Source organism: Acanthaster planci, linkage group LG11 (genome assembly GCF_054643075.1).
Source record: "Acanthaster planci isolate LZ-2023a linkage group LG11, COTS_SCS, whole genome shotgun sequence".
NCBI classification, from domain to species: Eukaryota; Metazoa; Echinodermata; class Asteroidea; order Valvatida; family Acanthasteridae; genus Acanthaster; species Acanthaster planci.
The window spans coordinates 11,212,673-11,239,147 of NC_141787.1; the positions used below are offsets into that span (position 1 = coordinate 11,212,673).

General features: G+C 38.5%; 1 protein-coding gene across 1 annotated transcript in view; it reads left to right on the forward strand.

The window, feature by feature from the left end:
* Positions 1-26,475, forward strand: part of LOC110984815 (uncharacterized) — a 339,182-nt gene that overhangs the window by 302,224 nt on the left and 10,483 nt on the right. The window contains exons 4-48 of the mRNA XM_087143523.1: positions 110-315; positions 551-658; positions 1,227-1,385; positions 1,818-1,965; positions 2,325-2,510; positions 4,141-4,355; positions 5,224-5,398; positions 5,856-5,978; positions 6,415-6,558; positions 6,983-7,156; positions 7,485-7,655; positions 7,914-8,027; positions 8,293-8,415; positions 8,784-8,929; positions 9,335-9,499; positions 9,858-10,019; positions 10,192-10,690; positions 11,007-11,198; positions 11,424-11,543; positions 11,960-12,180; positions 12,404-12,488; positions 12,845-13,024; positions 13,607-13,723; positions 14,147-14,404; positions 14,553-14,702; positions 15,233-15,414; positions 15,990-16,170; positions 16,759-17,016; positions 17,450-17,572; positions 17,960-18,205; positions 18,432-18,557; positions 18,804-18,926; positions 19,234-19,359; positions 19,798-19,923; positions 20,058-20,177; positions 20,557-20,679; positions 21,022-21,150; positions 21,600-21,725; positions 22,042-22,161; positions 22,376-22,501; positions 22,937-23,056; positions 23,470-23,607; positions 23,862-24,101; positions 25,283-25,423; positions 26,097-26,222. Of these exons, the coding sequence (XP_086999649.1) occupies positions 110-315; positions 551-658; positions 1,227-1,385; positions 1,818-1,965; positions 2,325-2,510; positions 4,141-4,355; positions 5,224-5,398; positions 5,856-5,978; positions 6,415-6,558; positions 6,983-7,156; positions 7,485-7,655; positions 7,914-8,027; positions 8,293-8,415; positions 8,784-8,929; positions 9,335-9,499; positions 9,858-10,019; positions 10,192-10,690; positions 11,007-11,198; positions 11,424-11,543; positions 11,960-12,180; positions 12,404-12,488; positions 12,845-13,024; positions 13,607-13,723; positions 14,147-14,404; positions 14,553-14,702; positions 15,233-15,414; positions 15,990-16,170; positions 16,759-17,016; positions 17,450-17,572; positions 17,960-18,205; positions 18,432-18,557; positions 18,804-18,926; positions 19,234-19,359; positions 19,798-19,923; positions 20,058-20,177; positions 20,557-20,679; positions 21,022-21,150; positions 21,600-21,725; positions 22,042-22,161; positions 22,376-22,501; positions 22,937-23,056; positions 23,470-23,607; positions 23,862-24,101; positions 25,283-25,423; positions 26,097-26,222 (7,341 nt within the window). The remainder of the gene's footprint in view (positions 1-109; positions 316-550; positions 659-1,226; positions 1,386-1,817; positions 1,966-2,324; positions 2,511-4,140; positions 4,356-5,223; positions 5,399-5,855; positions 5,979-6,414; positions 6,559-6,982; positions 7,157-7,484; positions 7,656-7,913; positions 8,028-8,292; positions 8,416-8,783; positions 8,930-9,334; positions 9,500-9,857; positions 10,020-10,191; positions 10,691-11,006; positions 11,199-11,423; positions 11,544-11,959; positions 12,181-12,403; positions 12,489-12,844; positions 13,025-13,606; positions 13,724-14,146; positions 14,405-14,552; positions 14,703-15,232; positions 15,415-15,989; positions 16,171-16,758; positions 17,017-17,449; positions 17,573-17,959; positions 18,206-18,431; positions 18,558-18,803; positions 18,927-19,233; positions 19,360-19,797; positions 19,924-20,057; positions 20,178-20,556; positions 20,680-21,021; positions 21,151-21,599; positions 21,726-22,041; positions 22,162-22,375; positions 22,502-22,936; positions 23,057-23,469; positions 23,608-23,861; positions 24,102-25,282; positions 25,424-26,096; positions 26,223-26,475) is intronic.

Genomic DNA, 26,475 nt, shown 5'->3' on the forward strand with positions numbered 1-26,475 from the left:
CTGTCTGTCCCGTCAGTCCCAATTTTTCATTGCATTATTTTGCCCGCATTCACCTTGTTAGAATGATGCTTGTAATGCTTTTTTGTAATCATTCTCTCCTAATATACAGAAGTTGAGGCTATTGCCGTAGGTGATCCTCACTACTACACCTTTGACGGCCGCCACTTCACCTTCCAGGGTTACTGTGAGTATCTGTTTGCCTCAGATTGCATAGCGGATAACTCACAGTTTGAAGTGGTGGTTGTCAACCAGCAAAGTTCCAGCAGTTTCCAGACGGCAGTCACTCAGTCTGTGCGCATCACCATTGGTGACACGGTATGTTTGCAACTGAGTTGTCATAGCAGCTCATTTCCTCTTAAGTATCACCCTGAAATATGTGTCATACCCAGTTTCTTACCTCTGCCAGTTTTATGTTTTACATAAAATACACTGTGGAATTCAAAATGGCATAATTTGCTTGATGATAATAAACTCTTGAAGTATGAAAAACCAATGCTGCTTTTACTGATTTAACAATGGAAATATACCTTTATCTTGTCCTTTTCAACAGGTAATTCAGCTTCAGCGAGGCAGACAGCAGTTGGTCAATGACATTGCTATCAACACTCCAGCATTCTTAGGAAATGACATCAGTATCAGGAGAACCGGTCTGCAGACGGTGCGTATTTTGATGTGAAATTTTTCTTACACTGAGTGGTATTGAGTGATACCTGCAGAGTCTAGACTTTCATGAAGTTATTGCATCTAAATAATTTTGAAAGTCTAAAAGCTGTTTACTTCTGCATTGTTAAGACGTTAGAAGAGCTTTATACTATGCATATTTATTGGTTTCTAGTTATAATTCTGAAACAGCTTTTACTTGTCCTCAACTTTCATTTCAGAACTACAATGTTAAATGGTTTCCCTAATGATCCTAAATTCTCAAACTGTTGGAGGATTCAGGAAAGCTAAGATTAGTGTGTTCTGCAATCTACAAATAAATTGTTGTGAGATACGACTTCTGCTATTTGGAATAAGTGAAATCTGACTTTTGATAGGTTAATCATGACTAAAAGATTGCAATAGAGGTTTGATATCAGAAAATCATATTTTGACACCCTCATGACTGATACATCAGTGTTAACATTACATCCTTCTCGAGTTTTCAATAGAAAAGCTCTGCAATTATGTACAGAACATATTCATTATTAAAAAACTGTTGAATGCCAATGCCTTCATGATTGCAGTCTATTTTGACCCCTCTTGGACTGCGAGTGAAGTGGGACGGCTCTACCGGGGTGAAGGTGCTTCTGAATGGAACTACCTACGGGATGATGATGTGCGGCCTTGGAGGAGACAACGATGGAGACCCTAATGATGACTTCACTTCCAGCTCTGGATCACTAGTAAGATGTTGATAGGGACTTTTTCTTCATTATTGTTTAGAAATAAAATTTATATTATTGAGATAAAAAGGGTAAATTTGCTGGTGCACTTCAGGAACTCTTTTGAAGGTTCATTCTATTGGTTTTGATCATTTTAGACTGTACCTGGCTTTATCCACTTATCCAAAAATCTGAAGTGATTGAGGGGAGAGTAAAGACTTAAGTAAAGGACTTTATATTACCCTTATGTACACCATGGAATTAGTATTGTGATGTATGATATCTATGAAGGGAAATGTTGGTCTTCACTGTCAATTGTTTGTCTACCCAAGACAGCAAATCATTATTCCTACAATAATGGATGCAACTTACTTATTTCTATCTTTTTATTTCAATCTCTTTGACAATAATGGGTTATAATAGTTGTAATTACCATTCCCCTTTTTTATTTAGTCTTCCTTGTTGGCATTTGCCAATAGCTACATAGCTAATCCAACACAGTGCCCTGAGACATCAACGAGCATACCAAGTCCTTGTGACAGCAACTCAACTGTTGCTGCTATTGGAGCAATGATCTGTAATGACATCATAAGATCTGATGGTGAGATTTCTAGGACAGATTTTGACTGTTCTTCTGAAGAGTTATTTTTTTGCTCCAGTATGCTTTTTTTCTCCCCCAAAGATGAATTTGGTATGTTTATTCACTGGAATCAGACAGTTGTAGCCAAACTCAAGTTAGAGGTCAAGAGTAAATCTTTCAAAATGAAAACTTCACAAAATAACAATCTTAATTGTTTGATTGCACATCATACCGATGAGATCCTTTGATGTAAAAAGCTTCCCTTAATTGTGCCCAAGACATGTTCTTTTGACTATCTATGATATCAAAAAGTTGTACATATTGAACATGACAATTAGACATATTGTAAGTATGCTTGTTTTTTTTCTTTTTACTTCAAGGTCCATTTGCTGCATGTGCTGAAGCAAATCCAACATATGCGAGTTACTTCTATAGCGATTGCCAGTACGATGTATGTGCATCTTACCCTGACACATCCCAAGCGTGTGACACTATTGCAGCTTTTGTGGACACCTGTAATGCTCGAGGCTACCCTCCATCTGATTGGCGTTCATCAAGCCTTTGCCGTGAGTTTGCTAAACTTCACTCTCTCTTGGTTTTGGTTAGGTGTTACCAATTCAGCCTTCAGTTTCCTCTGAAGTAATTCCTGGAATCTGGGAAACATTCTTATTTTGTTAAAAGAATTGTTTCTGTGCATGTTCAGATTTTTCTGTAGTAGTTTAAGTTATAAATGCCGGATATGTTTTAAAAGGGCCTTGTCTTCAGTGTCACTTTATAACTGGTTGTTGCAGAAGTTACAAACAATTCTGTATCTTTCAATTCTAGTGTTTCCATGCTCTAGTATAAAAGTGCATGCTATATGGGAAGTTCAATTCTGTGCTTTAAAATGATTTCTGACGTTCAAAGATTCCTAGTCATTTCATTACTTTTCTATTGGAAGTAACAAAACTGTTCAGTAAGAAAGGTAGAGAACCCATAGATGCATCGGTGCAGTTCCAAGTGCAACAGTAATTGCATGATCACAGTGGATATACATGTACATGTAGTTTAATGAATCCAGCCAAAGTTATTATTCACTGAGGAACCAGTAAAAGTGGATCTGGGGAGGAACGACCATCCTTGGTGGTCTGGCCCCTGTTTGTAACAGCATTCATTAAAATGGAAGGTGTTGAAAGTAGTGACATAAGGCACTAAAAGCTCCTAAAATTGCAGTATACAGTATACATGCACTGCTCTAGAGGTATTGGTAATATAGCACTGGTTTATATGAATCTGTGCACTTTGCATGGAAGTCAGTTGGTTCTGCTACTTTCCATGTGGAGGCCATTTGCTTTTGTCAACAGATTATTGTTCATGGTGCGATCTGGGGATTCAATGACCTGTCTGTCCCTGGACTGCATCTTGGGTGTGGTTTGAGTTCCCATTATATGCATTGAATGGATAATCTCTTTATCTGTACCTTGCTATTCTGATTTAAATCTCTTTCAACCAGGAATCTGTAGGAAAAGGGAATGAAGCCTTCCTCCAAAGGCTTTCACACTTCCTTGCATGGAAATATGTGGTGAAATGCGTGGGAAACATTTCAAGATAATTGTGGTGTTGATCATGCCAAACTGAATTCTTCTGGCCCTTATTCTCCATTTTTCTTCGATTAGATGTGGATTTAATGGCTTTAATATATGTCCTTCAAGTGTTATTAGCAATTTCAGTCCTTTATTAAAGTTCTCCAAACTCTGGGACCCTGGTGGACCCCTTAGTTATGGTTGCTTCCCACCATGTTCTAAAAGTAGCCACCGAGCTTTGAAATCTGAATTCCAATTTGCCAGGTTTGCCTTTTTAAACATGTCTTAGATGTGTCATCTTTTCACTACATTATGTTGATGAAAAGAGCATGTCCAAATTGCTTCCAGTTTTCACAGAAAAACATGCCCTAAAGAAGCCTAGAAATGCACAAGATCCTGAACTTTAATAAATGGGTTCCTATTGAGTGGGACTACAACCTCTTACTAAAGCCTGGCCCCATTCACATCAAGTGTGGAATTTAGAGTTTTGAGAACACTGACATCTATTTTTACAGCATTTAATACTAGTCAAATTGATTTTTTCAGAGTTTGGCAAGTATGAATGCAATCTCTGTAATGTTGAATTTGTGTTATTAAAGGTCTAAGCTTTTTTACTTTTTGATTTTTTTATTAGCGATTGCATGCCCTGCAAACTCTTCGTACAGCACATGCAGCAATGATTGCGAGTTGACATGTGCTGACTACCGCCGCGGCAACCAGTTGGAAACTGCATGCGATGAGCTGCCCTGTGTTGAAGGCTGTGTGTGCAACAATGGCTACTACCAAGAAGGGGATAGTTGTGTTCTGCCAGAGGAATGTGGATGTGTCTACCAGGGCAACTATTACAATGTATGTAATGTGTATTACACGTATATACATGTAACCTGATTTGGGGGGGTTGGGAATGAATTTGGGCTTTTCAATATCCTTGCTTTTTACTACATATAATTGAAAAAATATTTGCCTCCAGCAAAGTTCAATCCTTTGAGGAAATGAGTATCTTATTTCAAAAAGATGTTTGGTATTGTTCACTTTTTGATTCAAGCAAAGAAAAAAAGATTTTATTAGAGTAGGTAACCTGCTAATTTGAGCACAAACATCCAAAGGAGAAGTTAACAGTTTGCAATGTATAGAATTCTCTTCAAATGACTTAAGAAGTTAAATTTTTCAGATGTTTGTTAAAGTATATGTCAAGATTCTTGGAGACCATATGTAAAAATAGTAGGTATTTAGTTGAGTGTCATACATAACTTCATTAGGATGAAGCACTTCAAATGCATTACTGCTTAATGCAGTGTAAACTGTTATTTTACAGTAAGAACTTTCAAAAGTTCGTCTTAAAAGATGTTTGCCCAGAGCCATAAACTGATTATACTTTCTCGTCCCTAACCCCCTGGATTAAAGTGTGATTAAATAAATCATTGTTGCATTGAGCATTAAGATTGAAGAATTAGTAATAAGGAGGTGAATGGGCTGCAAGATGCTTACCATTCCTGCTAAATCTAATCTGATTATTGCCCAGGTATTAAGCAGAGTTGTTTGACTGTCTGCTCTGTGGAAATCGGGATGGAGGATCAGGTCATGAAATCACATAGGAAAGAATCTTTGGTGGTCACATGTAACTATGAAGCCCTTGTGAAACCCTGAAATAGCTTATTTACATTTTGGTCCCTCAGATGTTAAGTATAGCACAATATGTGTTCATTTCACTTTGTAGGTAAATGAATCATTTTTGATGGAGGGATGCGAAAATACTTGCACTTGTGGAACTGGAGGAGTAACCACCTGTAAACCTAGTAACTGCAGTGTTAATTCGGTGTGCCAGATCATCAATAATGCCTATACCTGTGTCTGTACAGAAAGCTATGAAGGAGATGGTTATACTTGTGAACGTGAGTATAAGTTAAGGCAGTTCTGTGGAAAGCAGTTGTTCAAATTCCATGCCATGGGATCTGATTTTTGTCACATTTGCCAGTTTGTGATTCCAATGAGTAAATCTGAATCAGGCCCTTCACTGTTAAAGAATTTTCCAGCAGAGAATGTGACAGCAATTATACTTTTAAAGTCATCTCTTATTATAACAAGAAAGCATAAACTTTATATCCTTTATTAAATGTACATACTCATCATACCAAATAATGAATGTTCCACAAAACTGACAGAACCTTTGTTGATAGTTTGACTCCGCTTTGTTCCCCTTCAGTTTTCCATTCGATTCTGTAATGAGGGCACTGTAGGAGAGTAAATTTTGACCAATGTGTTTTCCTGGAATGCATATTGATTCCCTCAGTTTTCATATCTAGCAGGGACAGATGTGTAATAAATCGATCTCTCCAAATATACGTGCAGGTGCTTGCGAGGCAAATCAATTCAAATGTCCTGAGGGAACCTGTGTACCAAGTGAATGGATCTGTGATGCCTTCCCTGGAGACTGCAATGACTTCTATGATGAGGACGAAACACTTTGCTGCAGTAATTAATATATCTGTCTTTTTCACAGTAAAGAAAAGGGTCAACACACACCTGTTTGGCTGTGTGACTATTTCTGAAAAAAGTGAACTTGATCAAGTTATTAATCTCACATTTTGACAAAGTGTACATTCCTTCATTTTAAAATACAGTGCCATTTAATAACATTGGACTTCAATCTTTTGTTTAATGTCTGTGTGTAATAAGTTTGCCTACTCTGATTAATCAAAGTGGGATTTTGTTTCATTGCGCCTAAATGAACATGACAAGCCGCTTATCAAAATGAAACAGTCCATTAAGATGGCGACTTAAATATTACTTTTATGCTTAGCTGTATTCTGCTTCTCTGAATTCAACACTAATAGGGTTGTATAAAGTCACAAATACCCCACTTTTACATTCAAAATATTCTAACCAATTTGTCTTGTAAATTTTTCAGATATTATGAATGTAACAACTCACTGCCCCAAGCCAGACTATTACCGTTGTCCAGATGGTGTCTATATACCAAACAGTTACCTGTGTGATGGCATTCCTTATGACTGTGGTAACAATATGGATGAATCAGAAGAAGTTTGCAGAGGTATGAACTGTATAATTAGACATTCATAAGCTCAGTGTTTAATATATTACAGGCTCGGAATCTAGTAAGAGCAGTATTGAGATTTTTAGTCAAGCTGAGGTAGCAGGTTGAGCAAGAAACTTGCACACCTATCATATCCCCCTCACCTTGTTTGTCAAGGTTATGTGTGCGGGATTGGTTATGTTTGTTCAACCCCAGGGTGGGAATTTTGCACTAGAGACATTTTTTTTTCTGTTGCATCTACATTGCATACTCAAAGACTGCGTGGGATGGGGGTTTGTCACTTCAGAAAAGATAATGCCCGTGTATGCCAAGGATTGGGTAGCCTTGGGGTAGGATGGGGCTACATTCTTATCAAGCAAGTTTTTTAAAAGGCGAGATGAAGTGTAGATCTTTAAATCCATGCAAACTTTAATTTTTACAGGAGTTTGCCCGTATCCAGGTGACCTGGCAAATGGACGAGTCGGTCCACAAAAGTTTCAGTACCGTGACGGAGAGAGCATATTCTTCCAGTGCTTCAGTGGATATACCAGAGTTGGACCTAATGAGATTATGTGCAACAATACCATATGGTCTGATGACTTGCCCATCTGCTATGGTAAGTTGAACTCAAGGGAAAAAAGTATGTTAATGTGTGCAGCAGTAGGGCTTCACAAGGCTTTTGCATGCAAAATTGAATACATATGCATCAAAAATAAATTGCAAGTACACTAAAGAGAAAATGTTATTAATTGTAGGAAAAAACATGCCATTTTAAGGTTTTTTGTGCTACTGGTGTAATTACATGAAGAAATTGCTTTTTTCAACACAAATCACAATTGATTGTGTTGAAACATCTAAAGCATATTTTTCCATTCAAAACTTTATGTATGTGAAAATACTTGTCAAGATTCAAAGTGTTATGGAAATAACTTGTTTCCTCCTAGAAAACTGCATCATTCCTGTACCTCCGGCCCATGGTTTTGTGGATGCCATTGCTTTCAACCACAGTGATATTATTGGATTTTCCTGTGAAGCCGGCTACATGCTGGACCCAGCCAATGCAACCTTGGCCTGCAACAATGGCCAAGTGAATGGAACCATACCCGTTTGTTTAGGTAAGAGAAGCTAATCATTAACCAACTTAAAACAGTGAATTAAGTAACATTTGCTGAAAAAGTATGGTTAAGTATTAATCACTTAAACATTCTTTACCAAAACAGGGGCACCAAACATTATGAACCATAAAGGGTGCTTGGATCTGCAGTACAGAATCCAGCAAAGTCATGCATAACCAGGCTTTAGCATATTTGGATTAATTGTGGAAAAATCACAATCAAATTGTTTTTCAACTCGTATTTGACTTCTCCTTTCAGATATCAATGAGTGTGCCTCTGCACCCTGCCTGAATGGTGGAACTTGCTTGAACAAAGTTAATGCTTATGAGTGTGTTTGCACTTCATCATGGACCGGAGTCAACTGTGAAACAGGTACAAATAGCTGTTTTTCCAGTAGAGAGCACTCCAGATAGGTTTAAACGGCATTACATATTTGTATGTAATTACATGTATTATGCATTATGCATCATGCATTGCCATCATTAATGTTTATAACTGACTGCTGATTGATTGCATGAAAGCTAAATTTCTAGCTCAGTAACTCTGCCAGGGATTGGAACTAGGATATTAAATGACTTCGATTCTCATTCCTTTTGAATTTTGTCAATTTTATAATGTATGCATGGTTGTTTCACAGACGTTGATGAGTGTATGGTTGGGTTGGACACATGCCATGCTAATGCTGAATGCACAAATACAATTGGAAGCTTTACCTGTGCCTGCAGTGAGGGTTATCGAGGAGATGGTTTTGATTGTAAAGGTAAGGTACAAGTTAATATTAGTTTGGCACGAGAGATTCATTGCAAAACACATTTGTGTCTGTAAACCTAATTTCTCCAATCATACCTGTGACCAGTTTTCCGTGCCATCAAAGTTCACATATCAGCTAGGAATACAGCAAACTAAATGATGCTGGAGATTTAAAAAACACAGGAAGTTACATTTAGTGTTAACAATGCATCAACATTTTAACAAAAATGTCACTGTTTTTGTAAAGATCTTCAGGAGTCCTCATTAGCAATACAGTAAAATTATAACAAGAAGCATCAGTGTTTTGGAAAGATCTCAGCATTACTTTGTTATGGATGTAATGCTATTTAATTGTTTTCCTATCTCTCTGTCCTTTAGAAATAATCCTCTTCCCATTTGGCCTTGAGAATGGCGACAGGTCTTTGCGAAACATAAATGAAGTGGTTGACTTTGAAGTTGTGTCACAGACATTCCGACCGGAAACAGGCTTCCCATTCGGCAGATTGTTCTACCCAGGCCTCTATGTAAGAAACAGTTATACGTTGTAATCTATGTCCGAAGAGGACCTACCTTTATTTGGTTACTAATAAAAACTTTTCAAAATAAACAAATTAAAAATTTTCAATGCCTTTGAGGGTTGTATTCTTCTCCGCAAAAGTTGTCAGAAGGCAGCTCATAGGTTTGCCAAAAGTCAAAAGCGTTACAAGTTATTCATTTCAGCTGTGCTTGTGATTACAAATTAAGGCATTATTCCTCACACATCCTCCATTACATTTATTTGCAAGTTGACTTGTCGTTGACCGTGCAACAATCTGTTATTTTTAAATTTGTATGCCTGTCTGCTTGAAATTCCAGAGGATCCATTGTCTGTATTTTAAAATTTTGTAACATTTTATCCATGTTTTTATCACCATTCATTTTTTTTCTAGTTTATGGACAATGGCTTGCTCATTCTACTCAACGAGAATGACGACAAGTTGGGTTTCCCAAACCCTTTCCCGGGGGGATTCACAGACATCAATACCGTTCCAATGGTGGCGCCATTTTGGGCTGACACCGACCTTAGCGCAAACCAAGGAGACGTTTTCTACCAGGTATCAATTGGTGGATGGATCCCACCTCCCAGATATATTTTTGACAAGAGGTCTGCTGCAACATTTGTAAATTATTCCACTATCCTTGACCCTGTGCAGTCAAATGGTCATGTGCACAGCAGAGTTGGTGATAATTAGTTTGGCTTATTTTTGCCTTTTGGTATTGGTTGAACCATTTCCAAACTGAAAAGTGAACACAGCAGTGTTAAGTATATATTAAGTATTAAGTTGTATTTGATGATTTCAATCCACATGATTGTTTAATTGATGATAAAATTCTACTTCTAACATTACCCTAAGAATATTAGCTACAGTCGAAGGAAAAATGAATGTTGATACAAATCTTTCTTAATTCCAGGTGTACGAACCTTCAGCCTCAGGGACTGAGGCAAGAGACGCTGTTTTAGCTGATGCCAGTTCCAGAATTAGGATCCAGTATGCGCCTTCTTTCTTTTCCTTTAATGCCACTTGGATGCTGGTTGTAACATGGTACCAACTGCCATCTTTCATCCAGCAAAATGTAAGTGCAAATTCACTTTTACTGGAAAACCTCTGCAGGACTTTCATGTGTGAAATACTCAGCACTACAGCTTTCTGGCCTCTCTTAAGGCATAAATGCATTTTGGTATACTGAATTTGAAGCGTATTATTTTTGTGCAGTTAATATATGGTATATATTTTTTATCTGTCAGGAAACCAACACATTCCAAGCTGCACTAGTAACTGATGGCATCTATAGCTTTGCCATTTTCAATTACCGGGAGGGGGAAATGCTCTGGGACTATGAAACCCTTGCCAGTACAGATCTCATCATCGGTTACAACGGTGGGTCAGGCACCTACATCAATGCCCAACTGGAAAATCCACCCTTTGCTACACGAGCTGATGCCTTCCGACCTGATCAAAACCTTGGAAACACTGGACTCAAGGGCCGGTGGATCTACCGACTGGAGAATAACACTGACGACACAATCAATCCCAAAGGGTTCTGTCTGGACTGGTACAACAGGCAGCCTCAGCCAAGCACCTGGGATCGTTTCCTTGGGACGTGCCCGTGCTCATTCGACCAAGGTCGGAATGATAGATCTTATGGGCGGAGGGCTTCTTCCAGAGGGCGTGTTTCATCAGCAGCATCCAGAGCTCCTGGCCGGTTTAGCCAAGAACTCCTAGATCAGATTGAAGCATTGGAGGGTGAGTGGCTAAACGTGTTAACTCAGATTGAAGGAAAACGTTTCATATTGAGGTTTTTGCATGTTTACCATTTTCTCATGTTTAATCCATTAATGTTTATATACTAGCTTGACTAAGCATGCAGTGTGTGGCAGACAACATCTTGTTGAATTTTGCAATTGCAGAAATTCACGGTTGGTGTTATTTAAATCTAAAAGAAATGGAAAAGCTCTGATGTTGTAACAAACAACACCTCATACTTCAACTGCAGATATTTCTTGATATGCATTGTTCATGACTGCATGCTTTTGACATACTTTTTTTATTCTTACCCCAGGACAACCGTTCTGTCTGGTGACAGAGCTCTCACCTTCCATGAATGGTGCTGGTATGCGATGCTGCTACCGTGAGGATCGGTCATTGATTCTCGGCTATGAAACAGATTTCCTCATCAGTGTGGAAGAGAGATATCTGTTCAACTTCCAAGGAGAAGTTTCAGAGTATGAGCCACAGCTCATCAATTGGTTGTGTAAGTTCAACAGTTCCTGAAGATTGTTCACCAAACAGCTGGCAAACCTTTTGGGGCATTTAACATTACACACAACATCATAACAGGCAATTTGTACACTTGAAATGGGTTGTTCTTTTGCTTGAATACGAAACATTATTGGCAGTTTCAAGGCTTTAGTTATTTTAAGCACAAAAGGTGTGAGAAGACATCGGCACTTGAATTTTGTTTATTTTGTGTTACTAGTGGAAGACTACTTTCCACGACACTACTGCTGTAATGCAGCAAATGATGAAGCCTTCTGTGACAGGTACTTTGAGAGACGGCCCGCGGGCTCCTGTAATGGTTATCTGCCTCCAAACATAGGTAAGAAAATACAATTTGTAAATATTTCCCAAATTTGATAGCTAATGCAGATTTCTCGTTCGAGTAGTTGAACAGAATGGTTATGGTCATAGACTGCTTTAACAAAGTGTAGTTTTAGGGAAGATCATTGTTGATACATACATTTTGTATTCTAATTTCTTCATCCTATTAAATCTCGATTACAGTTTCACAGTTGAAATTTGTCAATTACCTGATTTTGTTGCAGACTCAAACAGCATTCTTTATATATAGTTATTTATCAGGGAAACAAATCAAAAGAGGTAGTCTAATTTCACAGGTATCTAAGTGTTAAATCTCAGCTGGAACTATTGTAGTTATGTGGTGTCGAAAATAAAGTAAATGACACTGTTTAATATTCCCAATTCAAGATTATTATGATTTCATTTGCTTTTAAGGATGGACAATTGGTGATCCTCACATCGAGACCTTGGATGGCAATGCATACACATTCAACGGCCTTGGCGAATATGTGCACATTACCTTCCCAGACGGTAGCGGTGGCACCATCTTTGAGGTACAGGGTCGCACTGCTCAGGCCCTAGATGTGCAGACACAACAGCTCACTCGGGCCACCATATTCACTGCCTTTGTTGCCAAGGCCAATGATGCCCAAAAGGTATTTTCATTTTAATCAAATATTGATATTAGGCACAAGCATCAAAGACATGTTGCAAAGGCTTCATTTGAATGCCGTACATCTTGGAAATGTCTACAATTACAGACTTTCACACTGCAAAATATGCAACTGGTTCAATTAAAACAGGCAAATGTGAATTTGAATGTACCAGTACCACTGTCAGAATGTTTGACGGAAACTTTCTTTGTTCTATATTTCACAGGTCCAGATGACTTTGAACACTGATGGTTCTGATGTCGACCTACGTGTGGATGATGTCCTATTTAACAAAACACTGTTTGTTGATGGTACGGACTTCAGGCTTATCTTATGGTGCACTTTAAATGCCAAAAATGGTTTCTTTCCTCATTACAACATAAGTACATGTATTTTCTCGTAACAGTTTTTGGGCCAACATGTTCATGGTAACATGACAGGGAGGCAAAATCGAAGACTGACTGCATGTTGACAATACTTTTTGGTTTACCTTGGCATTTCTGAGATACCAGTGAGAAATTAATTTCACCTGAACCAAAATCCTTCACAAGCCATAAGTACTTAGCCTTTTTTTGGCCATATTTTCTTGTTCAGTGTGGGGACCTATGTTAAAATTTTGGTAACGCAGAAGAATGAAGATGCCATCAACCTTGTAATTTCTTTTCAGGAAAATACAACTTAAACGGCACACTACAACTTTCTGTTCAAGAAGTCAATGGCACCTCAAGGTACATAGCTTACTGGCTGAATGGGATGTCCATCAATGTAGGCAGTGTTAGTGGAATCCTGGACATGGTATTTTCTGCTCCTGAAACATTCAGGGATGGTTCCAGCCGGGGCTTGCTAGGTGAGTTGCTTACTTGTGTCGAGATATTCTCAGTTAACTTGAAAAAAAACTGCAGTATTTAGTATCTCCACTTTCACTTGATAATGTTGATGTTTTGTCAAGACTGAATATGGCTGCCACAACTATTAAACGTTGGTTTTAATATAATATATTCTTGCCAACAAATTTGCCTTAGACTTTCTCGACCAGCTTTGCTTCTGATGGGATTCCTCCACATATGTACTATTTATATATTTTCTTCTGATATACACTTTATATCCAGTATTTTGTCGTATATGGAAATAACGAGAGATTGTTTTGATTTTGATTTGAAACCACAGCTATTACATGATTACTTCTCTTTGTTACTCTGAAATGTATCTCCTTGCCAATATAAGAACAAACGATTTCTAAACAGAAGTTGCTTATTGCCACTCAGCTGTTGCAGACGCTCCCTTATACTAATACATGGACATATTTTCAAAGGGATTTAGCACCTTTTTTTAAAAGGAACAGCAGCTACAACCTTCTTTAAAGACGATGCCAGGCACAGTCACATTGTCACACTGAGTTTCAATCGCGGGTCAATCTTTCTTTTTTCAGGTGTGTGGAATAATGATCCTAGTGATGATTTTATGAAGGTGGATGGCATGCTACAATCACCAACTGGTGCTGGGAGTAGTTATACGGAAGCAGACTACTTCACTTTTGGCGAATCATGTAAGTTCAGACATATAGTCTACCATTTTCATGCGCAAATCGGATATTAAGGTTTGTTTTACAGTGATAGGCTATGTACATTTATAAGCTTTCACATGTAGGTGCTTTCTTTTCACAGGGACAGAATCGGTCCCTATTAAAGTGTATAACTTGTTAAACAATCATGCTATTCATCACCTTAAGGAAACAAGATGTTGATTGACTTGCACTAAAGTGGTCTTATGTCACACAGTAGGAATGATATGCATTGAGAACCAAAGTATTAACTGGTAGCATAAAAGTATATACCATGAACGACAAAATGTTTCTAAATCTTGGAAGTGGTGTCCATATCATGTCAAAATGCCATTTTCCATTTGCTACCTCTTCCTGATTTGCATAACTATAAATCTACACCTGATTTTTTAACTATTGCTTATTCAGGGAGAACAACAGCTGCCACCTCTCTGTTCTACTATGAAGCCGGCGAATCCTGGGACACAGTTAATGATGAGACGTTCATGCCATTGTTCCTGGACGACCTGATAGCTGCCGCTGATCCAGCCTATCTGACTCAGGCCCAAACAATGTGTGGGAGTGACAACCAGTGTCTCTATGATGCCCTGGCCACCAATAGCCTTGTCCTTGGGGTGGAGACAATGTCGCAGAACCAGGAATTCACAAATGAAGCTGGAGATCTTGGTATGCTTTAGTCAAACTGTTCAGGGCTGAATATTTCTAACAAAACTTCCAGTGATGTTTCACAAACAACAGTTCTTTTCAAGATGTTTTCTCAGACCATTGGAAATGGTACTCATACATCCCACAATTTGTCTGTTCATCCCAACAGCTAACTTCCCACCCAACATCACTGGCCCCAACATCCTGCAAGCTGTTGTTGGAGAGCAGGTCACCTTGACAACAACATCATTTGACCCAGAAGGCCAGTCCATCACATTCTCCCTAACAGAGAATATTCTCAATGGCTCTATTGATCAGAGTAAGTTATTCTACATTGATCTATATCAAGATGGGGAACGAGGGTTGAAATTTAGACTGTTGGGTTTAAGGGAAAATGCTGATGTTGACAACTTCAGAAAAGTTTTCTAGAAACTGAACAAGCAACCTTGATTCTGCTTTATAAATTAGTTGTTTAAAATATAACGTGACTCCTACTTCCTTTATTTTTGTAATCAACTAAGCATTGATTACCCAGAATATAGTTACCTTTCCCAAACAGCAAATTTTAATTGCAAATGAAATCATTAGTGGTTTGGCCAAGATGCACCGGACTGAAGGCATTGAGAATGGGGAAAAAGTTAACCAGTAAGGGACTGACCGTATCTTTATAAACTTCTTGCATTATGTTTGCCATAAGAAAAGTTATTGAAAGCCACATAGTTTCTCTCATTATAAACTTTAAATTATTGTAAATTGGAAGGGGTTTTATCTGACATCACATTTATAATGTGTTGCATGTTCATGGGAATAACATTTTGTATTTCCTTTTATGTTTTTGTTCCTTTTCAGATGGTGTCTTTGCGTGGAACCCACAAAATTTGAATAAAGTGAGGGTTGGCATCCGGGCATTTGATGGTGAGACCAATTCAGTCTTGGAGCCTACTGTCAAACTATGCGACTGCCAAAATGGTGGCACCTGCATGTATGACCAGTACACAGAGAACTCCAATGTTGTTGTGGACAAATTTGCTGTAAGTGTTAAGGTTTTTGATGGAGACTGTAGACACCCTTTACCATTTTTACTCTGATAGGCCTTGGGCAGGATCTGAGCAAAGATATTACAGGAAGACAGTGCCATACATTGTCCATGGTAGTTACTACGTTTACTTGGGAATCCAGTGCTCACTGCTCAGTCAAATTTGCACGTGTGTAAGACCATTACATGTTTAATATTTTATAGGGGAGTTGATTGTGTTCTCTGGTGCAGATTCTGTGACAGAATTTATATACATGTACATGTTGAGTGAATCGAGGATGCCAACTCCACACTCATTCGTCGTTATTGACCTTTCTTGATCTGTATTTCTATGACCTATGCCATAGATTTCTAGATATGTGAAGGGGAAATGGGTGGAAATAGTAGTACAATCGGAAATAAAAAGGAAAACATCATAGTACTAGAAAAGTTGTAGAGATTAAAAACTGTAAACCAGGGCAGTTTGGGAGATGTCTCCTTGAAATATAAAAACAAGGCACAATGAAAATTGGAAGGAACATCATTGAGAAAGTTTGTGCTTTGAGTGTATTTCATACGCTGTGATCACAGGTTGTTGTGTGTGCCTGCACCTTGGCCTGGACTGGCGACTTCTGCGAGACTGACCGTAATGGTTGTGAGGATGACCCTTGCTTTCCAGGCATCACATGTGTGGATGCTCTTGCCCCATTGGAAGGGAACACCTGTGGGCCCTGCCCAGATGGTCTGGAAGGGGATGGTTTCAAGTGCTATGGTAAGAATGCATACTAATTTAACAGAGTTGCTCTATGGTGACTTCTAAGCTTGACTGAAAAGCATAAACTGATGATAGGGATTTCAGTTTTAATGAAAACTTAAACCCTGTGTTAAGGCACAGTGTTACAAATGTTGTGACAAAGCTGTGTCCAGTGAAAGCTTAAGCCTAAATCCCTAGCTAGGGTGATTTACTAGTGACCTTCCACATCCTTGCAAATCTCAACATTATATGGTGAAGTGGGCACACAAACAGTTGGACTCTGTTTATTTGTGGTGTACCTAATCCCTCACAAAACACAGTCAGTTTACAAGAGTAATACTCATCCTAACGGATTTCAACAACCCTGGTGTTGGAATGTTGACTGGTTTTGGATTGATAGGGTTAATCCGGACTTAACATTTAAAAGCCCATATCTCAAACCTCACCACCTAGCTAGAATGTGGCCAAGTTAATTAAATATCTTAGAACAGACCTATACCGTTGAAGCCTCCTTTCTACTGGCTTCCCTGTTTACGAACGAGTCATAATCCATCACCCTATAACTCTCACTTGGTCAAGTCGTACTTCTCCACATCTTGTTTGCAGATTTGGATGAGTGCACCCAACCAGGAGGATCACCATGTGAACAGATCTGCAACAACATCCTTGGGGGTTTCCGCTGTTCCTGTGAAACTGGCTACGAGCTTCACCCAGATGCACGCACATGCCTTGACATTGACGAGTGTGACCTCCAGACAGACAATTGCCATGAATTTGCCACCTGTGCCAATACCGCCGGCAGCTTTACTTGCACCTGCAGTGAAGGATTCTCGGACACAAATGGGGATGGAACATTATGCGAAGGTTTGTTTCTGTCATAAATTGTCTACCCACTCAGCTAAAGAAATCATATTATCGTTAATCATTCAAGTTAGTGTAATTTTGAATTTCAAAATGCTAGGAGTTTTCAGAATAAACAAACCTGTTCTTAATTGTCATGATTTTGTACACTCTTAATTTATTAATGTAGCCAATTCATATGTCAACATTTGGGTCTTTTAATATTAACATTTAACTCTTAATGCATGGATTCCTCAGAAAAGAATCTTTAATTTTTAACCCATCAAGCAGCAGTTTAAAAAAGACTAGTTTTCTTTAAATAATATTTCAACAAACTCATTGTTCTGCCTCCCTCAAAGCCCTAAAAGCTGTACCATGTATACCACATTCATGTAATCACGTGTACATCTAAGAGATTTGCAAGTGTTTAGAATTTGACTTGTTTATCTTATTGCAGACATTGATGAGTGTTTCAATGAAGTCCCTGTCTGTGACACAAACTCAGAGTGTACAAACACTGTTGGCAGTTATTCCTGTATCTGTGACACTGGATATGAGAAGATTAGTGGAGTGTGTCAAGGTGAGTCTTGCAAGGTTTCCATGCAATATACTAATCTGAGAAGACGCCGTACTGCGGTGGCGTTGTGCTCACACCCACATTCCTGATCTTGAGACGTGTGCCTGGCAAATCGCGACACCTTATTGGTCAACGGCATGTCAAGCGCGTTTAGAAGAAACTTTACAAATATGGCAAGTGATAATAAAATGCCAAATTTAGTTAAGGTTTGAAAACTGTTGATAAATGGCAGATCAGTTTCATATTTATCGAGCACTTTCAAGTATAACTGTTTCTTATGATTTACGATACATTTCAATCTAAGTCATTTATATTTTATTCAAATTTCCATTTTCTAGTAATGTTGGGTGGGTTTCGGATTGAATTATGATTTCTGTAATACTTTTTCAGACATCAATGAGTGCACGCGAGGCCTGCAAAACTGCAGCAGTCTGGCCACCTGCACCAACTCCCCAGGCTCCTACTTCTGCACTTGTAATAGCGGCTTTGAAGGGGATGGGCGGGACTGCCAGAACATTGATGAATGCATGCTGGCTATACGCCCCTGCCATCCTCGCGCAGTGTGCGAGGACAATTTCGGGAGCTACGTCTGTGTGTGCAACCCCGGCCAGATCGGAGATGGAATCATGTGCATGGGTACGACTAGAGAGGAAAATGTTTTACATCAGTAGCATGGTGGAGTCCCATTGATTTAACTTATGAAATTCACGCTTAGTTAAAATTAGGCCAGTGGCCAAACTCAAGACTTAGCTTTGTGAAATTTTTGGTCACTCAAAAAGAGCAAGTGTCATAGTTGGAGGCCTTTGTTTAGAGGCTTTTGATTGTATAAATGCCTTTATGATGTGATTTGTTTCTGTTTCAGATGTGGATGAATGTTTAGCCAACACTGATGATTGTGCTGCCGGCACAGCCATGTGCACCAATACCCAAGGATCCTACGAGTGTCGCTGTTACGAAGGCTACACTGGTGATGGTTTCATGTGTGAAGGTTAGCTTTTGATGAAAGAGGTTCACTAAGTTATTGCAGTGCCAAATAGTCGAACAAGTAGTTAACAACTTGTGTGTGAGTATAGCATCACTAAAGGAATGTGATCTTTTCCTGGTACCAGGGTTAGTTGATCATCAAGATTCTTAGAACTACTGCTGTGTTCACCCTGTGTCTTACATGTAGCTGCATAAATTAGCAGGATTTACGTTGACTCCATCATTTTATGGTCTTTCTTATTTTTTGCAGACATCGATGAGTGTACCATCAATGCTACCATTTGTTCAGTCAATGCCAAGTGCCAAAACACCCCTGGCTCCTATGACTGCACTTGTAAAGATGGCTACATCGGAAATGGTGCAGAATGCTACGGTAAGAGTACACAGTATTATAGAGTGCCTTTCTACCAAGCATCCTTTGTTCTTTCTTTAGAGAGAGTCCAATCCATCAAATTTAGAATGTCAGATTGTAGCATTCGTGGAAGTGCATAACATTGTGCCCACAGTTTGATTGTAAAAATAATTTAGAAGTTACTGACAATGTACCGGTAACTATGCAGTATACATGGCATTGATTTGCCCTGTAGACCCCATAGCTGAGGTTTTTCCTTATTGTTTTTGTTCAAAACATTTTAAATATAGTGGTGAGTTAATTTGTTGTATGTATTTGTTGCCATTAGATATGAATGAGTGCACTGAAGAAGTGGACACTTGTAATGATACCTTGGGACTGTGCATCAACACCATAGGGTCCTACACCTGCCGTTGTGTTGTTGGCTATGAAGGAGATGGCCGGACGTGCACAAGTAATTATACCAATGTTAAAGCCTTTTTGATAGCTTAATAGAGGTATCAGCTCTTCTTATTGCACAGTTTCTTTACTTTTGCAGATTCTTATGTGTAACACAACACTTCTACTGTTTTGAAAGTTTAATTCTCTGAAGTGAGATAGATCTGTAGTGGAATGTTTTATCAAACAGAGCAAAATAGTGAAACAACAATGGAAAACATTGTGCAATGTTCGAGTTTTGAGCTCTTTGTTTTGTGAACAACTAAGCACCATAGAGTTGTTTTGTGCCCCGAAAGTGCAGCTGAAAAAGTAATACAAATTTAGTGAGTTCACAGTTATTGTCATTTGTATTTGTAAGCAGTTATAAAAAATACTTGGGATTGCCTGTTGTGAACTGAACATTTTGAGATCATCCTTAACTATGTAACATTCTTTCACCACCATTTTCGTGTAGATATTGATGAGTGTACTGCAAATACAGACGACTGTGAGCAGATTTGCACTGATACCATTGGGAGTTTTGTCTGTTCCTGTCGGTCAGGTTTTACCGTCGACATGACAGCAACAAATCTTTGCCAAGGTAAGACATTCTCCTGAAGCATTTTGTCACATGCTCTGTTTGCTTCTGATTGATATTTTCCTGTTTGTGCAACAAGTGTATTGTAATCTGGTGATCTTAATTGGTTTATAATTGATATCTTTTTGTTTTTACAGACATTGACGAATGCAGCCTTGCCATTGACAACTGTACACAAGGATGCAACAACACTGTTGGCAGCTTTGAGTGTTTCTGCTTCGATGGTTTCCGAAAGGACAATCAGGGCACCTGTGTCCGTAAGTGGCATCAGATGTTATAGAAAATCTGCAAAGATTCCCTCCACGGAAGTCAACTTTAATTGTGCTGCAAAAGAATGTCCAAGTGTCAACGCATGAAGGAGTGATGATGAAATGTGTTACTTATAACCCTTGTAAAGGAATTCCATTATGTCCTGACAATTTCATGTAATCTTTTTTTTTTTTTTTTTGGCTTCAAATGGTCATATATAGTATCTCACTTGCAGAGAAATTGCTTACTCAGCTAAGGAAAACAAGTTTTGTCTTCCGCTGAAACAAAAATTCTTAAAGTAAGAATGTTCTCAAAGTAAGCAATATATAGTTGATTTCCCACCTATTTGACTTGATTCTGATAAATTCAAGTTTTCTCCATTTACAGCTGATTCTGTGTGCATCAGTAAAATCTGTACCAACGGCGACTGCTATGTTTTAAATGGCATGGAACTCTGCGCATGCTATGATGGATACAAATTAGACGGCAGCAATGATACCCTGTGTATCAGTAAGTTACTGCAACTTTCAATCAAAGTGTTATATACATGGCTTTCTTCATGGAATTTATAGACTACAGTTTGAACTTTCTCCTTTTGTGATGAAAAAATGTTCAGATGACAGATGATAAAATCCCAAATGGTTTATAACTGTATCCATGTTCGTTGTATATTCGACGCAAATCATTTTGAATTTTTGCTTCAGAATATAAACTTCATTAACTACAGCATTTGACGCCAACATCATTCGATCAAAGCAATTTGCAGATTCTGTTTTTATATTAAAATAATTTACTAATTTTATATTGAGAAGCATTTTCAGTGCTTAAAAAATCACTTTTTTTTTCATTCAGATATTGATGAATGTACAGATATGCAATACCCAGATGCCTGTGACCAGATTTGCATTGATGCTATCCCAGGATACACCTGTGATTGTAACACAGGTTACAGGCTAACAACTGGAGGACGACTGTGCGAAGGTAATTAAGCCTGGTTGCAGTTTGCCACAGATAGTCGCAGATAGCCCCAAAGTTCAAAGTGCATTGCAAAGCTATATAGCAAGTACTACGACACAAATTGATATGAACAATATCACAGATTATTAGCAATTGTACTGATTTTCTGGATCCTCAGTTGGAGGTTTGCATAAATTCAACTCCTGCCTGTTAGCATGCATATCAACAGTCATCCTACATTATAGCATGCCGAAGATCGCAAAGTTTGCTCAATAACATGACAACTTGATTTTCGACCCCAAATTGGCAGAAGGTTTTAGCTTGCCTAACCCTTTATTTAATTCACTGATTCATCCATTAGATAAGCAGTTTTCCCTCTTCACTTTTCACTGCATGATCATTTGTAAAGTTACACTGAAATATTGTTCATGGAAATTTTAATATGATTGTTTTGTACTGTTTCTTTTCAAAAGATATCAATGAGTGCATAGAGGGCACAAGCACCTGCGATGCAGTATCTGAGAATTGCTTCAACACAGATGGAAGCTTTGTCTGCAACTGTAAGAGTGGATTCGTGACAAATGGGACCATCTGTTCAGGTGAGTTAATACGTTTTTTTATACTGAATGGATCATGAGATAAATCAATAGTAAATATTTAATGCTTCATTCGTTCCTAACTCTAGTTAATTTTGGGGATAGGATAATGATTTTAAACATCTGATGATTGTTGTTCATTTGATAAGACTCCTATGTGGGTCTTAATGTATTGATGCATTTACTTCGATGTGGTTTTCCTCATAAGACTTCACAGAATTCACTGATTCAAACCTCAAACACTCTGGGACTGATAAACTCTTACTTTTGCTTCAGAAAGGTCATTAAAGTTGATAGATTTATTCAACCTATGTTGCAGACATCAATGAATGTGAGGGTGTCAACCTTTGCAGTGCTAATGCTGCATGCACCAACTTGCCTGGCACATATTCCTGCACGTGTCTCAGCGGCTATTCGGGAGACGGACAAACATGCGTTGGTAAGCACAGAAAGACTTACTGCAAGTTGAGAATTTAATTTTTCACAGATAGTGATGTCAGTCTTTAACATTTTTTCATTGTTTTTAATACAGTACTTCAGACAAGGTCCTCAATTTCTTGACCATGGGTTAGCTTCAAGGTCTCAGTTTCTCCAGCCTGGAATGCGAAGGGTTTATCATCAAACACTTCACGTGATACTTTTATTCCTTTCAGACATCAATGAGTGTGCATCATCCTCCCTGAATGATTGCAGTGTTAATTCTGTGTGCACCAATCTACCAGGCTCATACCGGTGTGATTGCCTGACAGGATTTGAGTTCAATGGAACTGTTTGCAATGGTGGGTGGAATTTCTTTTTCATATCTACTGATCATGCCTCATGCCAGCAGAGGCTGGCATAAATTCCCCATAATTAGAAAACAAAGTAACCGAGTTTATAATGGTTCATGTTTTTTTGTTTCAGAAATTTTGATTTAAAGGGTTTACAAGTTACATATGAAGAATTGCACGCAGCAATGAAACTTACTTAAATTCTACAGTAAAATTTAAAATAAAAATCCCTTCCATTATTATTAACGTCAATCTTACTTTGAGCTTTATTGTTCAGTAATTGCATCCTGTAGAGTAAATTTTAGTAAAAATATAACTTGCAACTGATGAAGGAGAATTACGGAGCAGTATTTTTTGAAGGGCGAGTTAAGCTAAATGGGCAAGACAGATTATTCTTTAAAACTATTTCATAAGTGATATTTGCTTTTGTTTTTACCTCTGCAGATATCGATGAGTGTGTTGTTGGCCACAACTGCTCTGCTCTAGCTATGTGTGTTAACACCCCCGGGTCATACCAGTGCCCTTGCCTCAGTGGCTACGAAGGAGATGGAGCTGTTTGTATCGGTAAGAAATCCATGTTCTCCAACATCATATTGTGTCAGAGTTAAAGATTGGAAAAGAGGAATACAGCCCATCTGTTTTGTCTCCCACTTTTCACTTTGTGCTTTGAGTCACTTTAACAGTGGAGGGTTAACTCTTGGTAACCCTTTAAGCCAGAAATGAGGGGCAGCTTGCTTAATCTGTACAAAAAATTTAAAATACTTGAGAATGACTTGTTTGAGAATCTGGATAGCATTATATGTTCTTCAGTGGGACTTGAATAAATTCATGGACAAGGAAATGTAGCATTATTATCCAAAAACCAGACAAGATATGGAAATGCATACATGTGTATCCGCATGTTAAATGTTAAAGTCTTGTGTGTAAGATGAGTAAATTTTTTAATTAGTGATATCTTTTTGTTCTTGTTCTTGAAGATGTGAATGAATGCACACTCTCTTCCACGGATGCCAGGGCTGACGACTGCCATGCAGATGCCACTTGCACCAACACAGAGGGAGGGTATCTTTGTGCATGTAATAGCGGTTACTCAGGCAATGGAACATCATGTACAGGTAGGCCTAATGAGATTTGCATTTTTCTCAGTGCGACCCTCTTCAATCCAGAAAATCCTTTTTCTACTTGTGCAACATTCTTATCTGCACGGGATAACAATGCACATGAAATTTTCAGGTTTTCAAACCAAACCTACAGTTTTGTATGGAACAGATTACATGTACATGTCCCTCTTATTTTGAAGTTAGCACAGAATCGTGAAGCAAGTTAATAGATCCCTGTAAAGAAATCAATTTATGGCTTGTTTTGGTAGACGTCAATGAATGCAACATTCCAGACAGCTGTGCTGCAAACAGCACATGTGACAACACACCTGGTGATTACGTCTGCACTTGCAATGAGGGTTTCAGCGGTGATGCCCGAGTGCAGTGCTTTGACATCGATGAGTGCTTGGATTCCCCGTGTGACAACAATGCCCAGTGCAGTAACAGCATCGGGAGCTACACTTGCACTTGTCACAATGGCTATGTTGGGACTGGATTCAACTGCACAGGTAAATTTTAATGTCAGGGAATTGGTCTAATTTTTTACCAATTTTTCCTAGTGAATATCTACCTTGCTTCAATTGACTTGTGGACACAGTCAAGTTAAACTACATTCTACAGTAAAACGGATTAATAAATTATTATTTCATTAGCCTAATCAGCCATTTGCGAATTAAATTTGAATAAATCTGGTGTACTGAGTTCTTTGAATTCACTTGAACATAACAGCTTTAATTCTCCTTACTAAAACCACTGTTGCTATACCTTGTGCTTTGGAGCAAGCTTTTGCTCAGTTACATAAAAGATGCCTTGCAACAATACACTGTTCTCAATGGATAAGAACAGCACAAAGGAACCAGTCCATTCCAGAGATGGTGGTCGCTGGGCAAAAGCTTGCCCCAAATAACGAGGTATAGCAACAGTGTCTTTAGTCTGGGGAATTCAAATTGTTACGTTTCTATGCAATTGGATAACACAGTGTACCAGATTTTATTCAAGTTTAACTTGCAAGTGGCTTATTAGCTAATATAGCTATGTTATCATTCATTACTTGACTGGGCAGAACTGTTCTAATGCAATACCAGACAAATAATTTTAGGCAAAATATGAAAATGCATATGGATAAAGGAATTCTTTGTGTATACAAACAAGGACACCTTTTGGACAAACAAGAAATTTATTGGAACGAAAAGATGAGGGTGTCAGAGGAAAGGTCGTAAGATTTTCCTTTCCAATAAGCGCAAAAACAAGTCTTTTCCAAGCCATTTGGCCCATTATTTTACTACATGTCTATTCAGCCCAAGATAGAATGCCAGTCCATGAAAGGTTTACTCCCCCAGCTAATGCCGTAATGCTGGTACTCATTTATTGTCCTGGGTGGAGAGAGGCAAGCAGGGGTGAAGTGGCGTACCTAGGGCCCCAGCTTATGTACAGTAGCTGGATTTGAACCCCCAACCCTATGTTCAGGAGTCACAAACCTTATTAATCACTCGGCTGCCTGCATCCCAAAAGAGGCTCAAGAAAAATACCTAAGCGAAATCTAAGAGAATAGCAATAGGTTTTCTGCAAGGTTCTTTGTCTCTGTCAAAGTTACAAGATATACTTTTATATTCTATAGGTATTCCATACTCCTAAAAACAGTCTTTGCACGATCTTTAAAATAGAATTTTCATTACCATGTATTTTCCAGATGTTAATGAGTGTGCATCAGATGACACCAATGACTGTCATCCCTTGTCGACATGTATCAACGTTGACGGTAGTTTCACATGCCGCTGCAGAGATGGCTATGTGACAAGTGATGGGTTTTCACCAGGCAGAGAGTGTGAAGGTATGCTGAAGTTCAGGATGCATGCACATTGATGAGCAACAATTGCCACTGAGCAAATGTTGGTCAATACCTCTAGGTTTTTGATAATTTGTCCGCTGCTTATCAGTGTGCTTAAATAATGCGCCAGCCAAGGTCTTTTGGGAACAATGTATGTACGTGAGTCGGCGTGTGACTGTGCTGCTAAGCCAGATTATCACACAAGTACATGTACATGGCTGTAGCCTCATAGTGGACATGCGTGGTTAGAATACTAAACTGGCTCACGCACCAGGAATATCTAAATTTAAATTTCTCATTGAATCAGTTGCTGAATGAAGATATACATGCTTGCCTGTGAGTAGTTTTCAAGTAAAAATCATATCCTATTGTGTGCGTATCAGTCAAGTATAAAAAAAAGAGAATCTTTGATTTACATGAGAAAGTGTTAACGGACAGCTCTCGCATATCATGGGAATTCCTCATAAAGTCGAATGAACAGATACCATATCTGAACATTTTACATGTACATAAAACTCCAACTTCTCAATTAACAATGATTCTGGTGCACCAGAGCACTTTCGTGCATTACACTTGTTCACAAGGACGTGCAGTTGCGATCACTTGCTCTTTCTTGTATCTTTTGTTAACTTTTCCACATTGTAAAATATTTTTAAACCCTAATCCTTGTATTCAGATGTAAATGAATGTGCCTTTGAGACGGACACATGTGATCCAGTCAAGGAGGTGTGTATTAACAACTTTGGCAGCTTTACCTGCATGTGTGGAAATGGTTACGAAGGAACTGTTGGCGCATGCACTGGTGAGTATTAACATCTAGTCACACAAAAGTTCATTTGCCCTCAGTTGATAAAGCCTTGAGAGTTTTATCTTATCACATGTCAAGGTCTCTTTCGTAGCAATTTTCTACTGCTGCCCTGAAGTAACTTGTAAGCTGTCCTGTACATTTCTCCTTCTTGTGGGTGAAAATGAGGAAAGTTGATCCTGATCCAGCACTCAGTACAAACATCAATATCACCTACAATTTGAAAAGTGTGTTTTTGTTTGTTAATAAC